At 50.6% G+C, this 6,466-nt stretch overlaps 4 protein-coding genes across 4 annotated transcripts; 3 read left to right on the forward strand and 1 right to left on the reverse strand.

Annotated features, from left to right (window-relative positions):
- Positions 1–61: 61 nt before the first annotated feature.
- DFJ58DRAFT_740127 (uncharacterized protein) lies at positions 62–546 on the forward strand (the record flags this gene model as incomplete). Its single annotated transcript, XM_041387078.1, has 2 exons — positions 62–108; positions 159–546. 2 exons carry the CDS (start codon positions 62–64, stop codon positions 544–546), a joined length of 435 nt encoding a protein of 144 aa, XP_041234547.1.
- Positions 547–2,985: 2,439 nt separating this feature from the next.
- On the forward strand, positions 2,986–3,291 carry DFJ58DRAFT_673756 (uncharacterized protein; the record flags this gene model as incomplete). Its single annotated transcript, XM_041383077.1, has 1 exon — positions 2,986–3,291. A coding segment is annotated over one exon (306 nt), but the record flags the coding sequence as incomplete, so codon positions are not given.
- Positions 3,292–3,356: 65 nt separating this feature from the next.
- DFJ58DRAFT_850701 (uncharacterized protein) lies at positions 3,357–3,824 on the forward strand (the record flags this gene model as incomplete). The annotated part of the gene is made up of 2 exons (XM_041393793.1): positions 3,357–3,542; positions 3,627–3,824. 2 exons carry the CDS (start codon positions 3,357–3,359, stop codon positions 3,822–3,824), a joined length of 384 nt encoding a protein of 127 aa, XP_041234549.1.
- A 467-nt stretch (positions 3,825–4,291) lies between these two features.
- DFJ58DRAFT_919401 (uncharacterized protein) lies at positions 4,292–6,377 on the reverse strand (the record flags this gene model as incomplete). The annotated part of the gene is made up of 7 exons (XM_041395613.1): positions 4,292–4,540; positions 4,627–4,860; positions 4,930–5,113; positions 5,420–5,503; positions 5,525–5,634; positions 5,671–5,916; positions 5,964–6,377. 7 exons carry the CDS (start codon positions 6,375–6,377, stop codon positions 4,292–4,294), a joined length of 1,521 nt encoding a protein of 506 aa, XP_041234550.1.
- Between the last annotated feature and the right edge of the window lie 89 nt (positions 6,378–6,466).

Below are 6,466 nucleotides of genomic sequence, written 5' to 3' on the forward strand. Positions count from 1 at the left end.
ATTAAATTCACAGTGCAAATTTTGAAGGAATTCCCCCTGGTATGATGAACTCATCGACATCATGGGGGGAATCCAGCAATATCCCTCAAGACAGTCTCGTCACACCTGGTAGTAGACCATGCAGCAAAATATTTCTCCATCTCACGTACCACCGGCAGCTTGTATTCCAACAGTCTGGGCTCTGGAAGCGCTCAGTTTAGCGCCCAGCCTTTCTCTCCTCAGCTTCCTCCCACTGGCGCTCAGCCATACTCTCCTCAGCTTCCCCCCTCAGCTTCTCAGCCTTACCCGCCCTCTTACCCTCAACCTTACCCGCCCTCTGACCCTCAACCTTACCCGCCCTCGGGCGCTCAGCCCCATGGCAGTCAATACGCGTTTGGCCATGCCCCTCATAGCCAGTACCCACATCACCACCAGTCTGGCACACTCCCCGCACGCTCTCACAACGACCCCAACTCGCTTCTCAATGATGATGATGACGACATGCCGAATTATTTCAGTCCTCTCAATCACGACGACGACATGGACTTTCATTCGAAGATCTACTGAAGCCGACTCCCCCCCTGCGACGTGATTACTGCGATGACCCTCACACTATTATTCTCGACAGTCTGCCAAGGTCTGCACGCGCTGCATCCAAACGTCCAGCTCCTCCGTTGTCCCCTTCACCCCCCATTACCCCTCCACCTCAATCTCAATGATCCGAATTCATGCAGCCATGCACATCACAGACATCTCACCGGGACAGTCGTGCATCCTGTGGGATGTCTGATCCACAACAGCGCCCTAGCACAGGGTTGGTCAAAGTGTCCTCTCGCTGCTCTTCAGGCTCTTCGCACTCGAAGCCTGTGTCGGCGTCGTCAGCACCTGCATCAATGTCAATGACATCACCAGCCAATTCCGCGTCAGCATCCGCAGGAAAAACGAGGCAGGGGAAGAAGCAGCGGTCTGACCTTCAGATTCAGGTTGACGCACTCTCTGACGAGATCAAGAGTGCGCAGTCAGACTGTGTCACTCGGGACAAACTCAAGAACGAGCGCTACTAGGCATTAGCACGGGTACGGGTAACCTGCAGCGGTGTAGAGACTCGCGTTTCTGCAGGCACATATGGGCTCATTTTACGAATTCTGACAACTGGCCTTCATGGCACAACTCGCACCATCATCCACTATGACTTTCCCTATAGAGCGCACCACTTTCCCGCGGAACGCGCCATAGGCGCGACACTTTCCCGCACAACGCGCAGTATTCCCGCGTGCGTGCCTTGCGCGCTTTCTCGCGCTTAAGCGCACTATGTCGCACAGCATCCAGGAGCATCCATCCATCGTCCAACCAGTCCCTCGGTATGTCCCTTTTCGTTATCTGACCATATTTAGCATATTACACTTCCCATTTCGTTATGCACCCTTACTTTACATCACCTTACCCTCACTTACATACTTAGAGCGCTCCCTATTCGGCTCCGAGCCCTGGGAGAGCGCTTAGGTAGAACTTACATACACTCATGTTCGTTTTACACCCCAACTAATTCCACCTTACCTTCCTACCACTCAGTATCTATCATCAGTTAGTTCCATGCAATGCATGTGTCCATCATCATTTTGAAGCCCTAGCATCAGTCTATAGCTAGTGGGCACTATCAGTATCCGTCTAGATCCGCACTTTCCCCTCTTATCAGTCCCAGTATCCGTCTTCTACACTTGTGCACTGCTTGCACTACCTTCCCGCGCTCCGCGCACCTTCGCACTTCACTTTCCCACGCACGCCTTCAGCGCATTTCTTGCGCTTTCACCACCATTCACCAGGGTTGTTCAGCATCATTTCATGGATCCTTGCTTTCCTTGCTTCCCCTTTAGGGTCGAACGTTCTTGCATTCTGCGAGTATAGCAGCTAGGCAGAGCTGAGACTCACTTATACTGGCTGAGCACTTTTCTTATATGTGCCTGCCAGGTTGTGATACCCACAGCGGTGTAGAGACTCGATCCTGAGTAGCCTCACAATGGCATATATTGCACTGTAGGTCGAGTCTACAATACTATGCATGCAACGCGACACTAGCGCGATAAACGCGACGTTCGCACGACGCGCGCGACATAGGCGACACTTTCGCGACATAGGCGACACTTGCGCAACTTGCGCGCACTTTAGGCGAATTTTCCCGCGCCTAAGCGCCATAGGGCGCCTGACTTCCCACTGTGTTTTCCCATGTCCAACCAAGTTCCCAGGTATGCATTTCTCCATTTATCATTTATTTCAACATCGTACCATGTTTATTTTCACTTGGTACACATTTTTCATTACACATTTTTTACTTTACACAACACACATTACCACGGACCACCATCATCATAGACAGTCACCATCTCCGAGTTTGTATTATGTTTTGAATAAATCATCGCAAGCCCTAGTAGCAGTTAGCTCTAGTGGCCATATCCGCATCAGTTGTCTTATCAGCATCTCAGTACACGTCTTACCATCTCACTATCGCTTGCATACCGCTTTCACCCAGTTCCGCTTTTCGACGCGCGACTTTCCCGCGCTTCGCGCGCCTATAGCGCCTTTGTTCCTGCGCTTTCGCCTTATCACGCGCTTTGCGCATTCCCCCTAGAGTTGACCAGTGGATATTTGCTTTCTCCACTTCCCCTAAGGGACGAACATATCGCACTCATATTTTCCTCCCTTCAACAATTATATCAGCTGCACCCTCAGCTGAGTTGAAGATCCTTCAGCGGGTCACAGGTATGGGTACTGGCGGGTACGGGTGCAGGTTGGGATTTTGAGACCTGTGACCTGCGTACCCATCACTTCCATATATGGTTGTCTGCTGCGGCAACTGCCATAGTCTGCGGTAAGGTGCGCATTAACTACTTACATGAGTCTAGACTACTACTATCAATTGTCCATCTTGTGATACCGCCAATGCCCACACCCTGCTATTCTCCTCCATCTTCTTCGACATAACACCTGTCTTCATCCTCCCACTTCTCGCAACGAGGCAATGACGAAGACCTGGATCAGGCTATCGCACTTCACAGGGAAGTGCTGGCTTTGCGCCCGGTCGGTCACCCAGATCGGTCCATGTCATTAAATAACCTTGCCGGTCAACTCTCCTTCTGCTTCTCGCACCAAGGCAATGACAAAGACTTGTATCAGGCCATCACACTTCAGAGGGAAGCGCTGGCTGTGCACCTGGTTGGTCACACAGATTGGTCCTTGTCATTAAATGACCTTGGGAATCAACTCTCCTCCTGCTTTCAGCACCGAGGCAATAGAGAAGACCTCGACGAGTCATGAGAGAACCTATGCTGTGCATTGACTCTGTTGACGCAACATGATCCTCGTCAATTAGATGATACTAAATGTCAGGCACTCCATACTCAACATTCGGGTTTCGGGTCTTGATAGTCGGGACTCAATATTCGATTTCACCGACTACCGAGTACCGGGTTTCGGGTTTCGGTACAGGGTACCCGGTACTTGATAGTCGGGACTCGATATTCAATTTCACCGACTACCGAGTACCGGGTTTCGGGGTTCGGTACACGGTACCCGGTACTCGGTGATTCAAGAAAACAACTCCCAAAATTGATGAGTGTCATGTTTTGAGTTTTGTTTCGATTTGTTTCGAGTGTCGAATCTCGGGCTTCGGGCTTCGTGTTTCGGGTCTCGATAATAGGGACTCGATACTCGATGGTCGGCACTCACATCTCGGGCTTCGGGAGTCGATTGTCGGGACTCGGGTTTCAAGACTCGGTAGTCGGGACTCGATAGTGCGGATTCGGGTTTCAAGACTCGGTACCCGGTACTCGGGTTTCGGTACTCGGTGATTCAAGAAAGTGTCGTGGTGTTTGGAGTTTTGATTTGTTTCGTGTCGAATCTCGGGCTTCGGGCTGCTTGGGTTTTGGGTCTCGATATTGGGGACTCGATACTCGATGGTCGGCACTCAAATCTCGGGCTTCGGGAGTCGATTGTCAGGACTCGGGTTTCAAGACTCGATTGTCGGGACTCGATGGTTGGGACTCGATGGTTGGGACTCGATAGTCGGGCTGTGGGACTCGATTGTCAGGACTCGGTGGGGACTCAAAACTCGCAACTCATAGCAATGTTCGAGTTTCAAGTCTCGTCTCGAATCTTGGGCTTCGGGACTGGATATCCGGGACTCTATGTTTGGGACTCAATATTTGGAACTCAAGATATCTGGATCTCGATACTCGATATTTGGTATGCAGGACTCAGCATATAGCAATAGGTCAGATATTCGAAAGTCAGTATGTAATTTTCAGTACTTATTTCATCATGTACAGAATTTAGACATCAACATTCTGAACTGAAGGACTAGAACTACTCTGGTCCCCTTGGGTTCAATTTGGTTAGGACGGCGGTTGTACATCTGAATCTCTGCCATCTTTTCACGGATGCCAGCTTGTTGATCCTCAATCACTGTCAGGAGGCGTTCCCTCATCCACCTCAGTGCCTTCAGCGTTGCAACCGAGCTTTCATCCACCTGCTCGGGAACAACAAGACGTTCGTCCTCAACGCCAGACTAGAAAGGATTAGTCATCACTCAAGGAAATTCTGTAAAAGTCTTACTAGCCAATGCTGGTAGTGACAGACACAATTAGCGAATACCTGATCCCATGGCCATAATTCGTTCGGGATGGCAGTTGATCCGGTCCACCATGGAGTACCATAGGTGGATACAATGCGGGAGGGATCCCCCAGATCTGCAACATCTTGAAACTGGCATAGGTGGGATGAAAAGATGTGGTCCGGAACCATGTTCCAGGCGAGCTCCGGAATCAACTGAAGAATATGAGCAACCGGGCTCGGAACAACCGAAATGATGTTCCTTGCAGCTGAGTACTGCAGGATGGGAGTCACAAAGTCTGTTGGAAATGTCAGCATCGACCACCACAGTCATCAGCCTCTTACAGCTATCTCCCATTGCAGCCCGGCTTTAAAGTGCGTGATCCGAAGTAGCAGATGGCTCCTGGGTGTGGGCAGCCTCCATCTGATATTGAGAGATGGACGCTCGGATGCAAGATGCAGCCATTGACATTGTAGCTGCAATATCTGCCTGAGTGAGTGTGAGGGGTCGGAACCCATTGCCGGACGTCTGAGAATTAGAAGGGGATGTTGGGGGAGTATGCAATACAGACATGGTTAATGCAGGATTATGAAGCTGGAAATGACAATGACAATGGCAGTTGGTTCGGAGGTCAAGATATGAGCCACTGGTTGACTGATAAAAATTTTGAAACTCCGACATGGGTCGACCCGGCCAATTCCCGGGACTAAAATGTTGGGGTCAAAGTAGCTGTTTCATATCGTTGGTTAAAAAATTTCATTCATCTCGAGCATCTATAAACCCGGTCTTCAGGTCTTGAATGCTGCCTGGGCATCCTGTGCCAGCAATGAATACATTTGGGATTGCCTTCCCGAGTAGCATGCATGACCCGGAAGGTGTTTCACCAATGATTCCCGCATCCTGTCACCCATTGGGTTGCTTTCCACAAGAAAAAGTTACATGTCCAATCCATCTCCAATTGGACCAACATCATTTTCTTCCTTCCATCGATCCCGTAGTGCCTTTGCCCGGAGCCAATGAACTCGGTAAACTTCGGATGACTCTGTCAGCTGAGCGCGGGACACATCAAGCATGCCCAAACTCACATTCCTCATTCCACGAGTGATTGGGACCCCCAAGGTCGACTTCGACTGACCAGAACCAAGCGAGGGACTCGTTTCGCTGACCTCGGGCATTTGGATCGCCGACGGCAGTGCTGATTTGAGCTGCTCTCGAAGCAGGGGTTTGTATTTCTGAACCTGGTCTTGCCCTGGCTCCAGTTGCATCATTTGCTTCCTCGTCTTCGTATATATACTGGCATGGAGGGACACCGCCTGCTGCACCGACGTCACCTGGGACCAAGCTCGAGTTTTCAGGGCCTGGATTTGGCTTGCCTAACTGTTGTTCGAAACAGAATCGCCTTGTTGCACAAGTGAATTCGGAGGTTGTGAAGGGAGTCATTGGCCTGCCCTTCACGAAGAGACATCTCCAGCGGAATGAGATCGTCTGCCATACAGCGTCTGCATCGATCTACCCCGAGGTTTGATGGCAATGGGATTACAGTGAGCTCAGGGGAGTTTGCCCATGTGTCAGATGTCTCGGTGAAGTCTGCCAAGTCATCATCGAGATCATCAAGAATGTCCAAGTACAAGTCTTCAGGATCATCATCTGCATCAAATCCCTCTCCGAGATGCGTAATAGCAGACCGAGTGAATCCATCTATCTGGCCTTGGAGACGATCGCGTTGCCGGGCGATGTCTAACTTCTGTGTCTCGGTAGTTCTTCTACCAATCCTTCGGACCTCGATGAGCATGCGATTTGAGCCTCTTCAATTGCCAACCCCATTGATATCCATTCGTCGCCACAGACCTGCGAGCAGGTGCTGCATTTCGGGCATTACCC

This window comes from Suillus subalutaceus, assembly GCF_016647625.1.
Source record: "Suillus subalutaceus strain FC151 chromosome Unknown DFJ58scaffold_905, whole genome shotgun sequence".
Lineage (NCBI taxonomy): Eukaryota > Fungi > Basidiomycota > Agaricomycetes > Boletales > Suillaceae > Suillus > Suillus subalutaceus.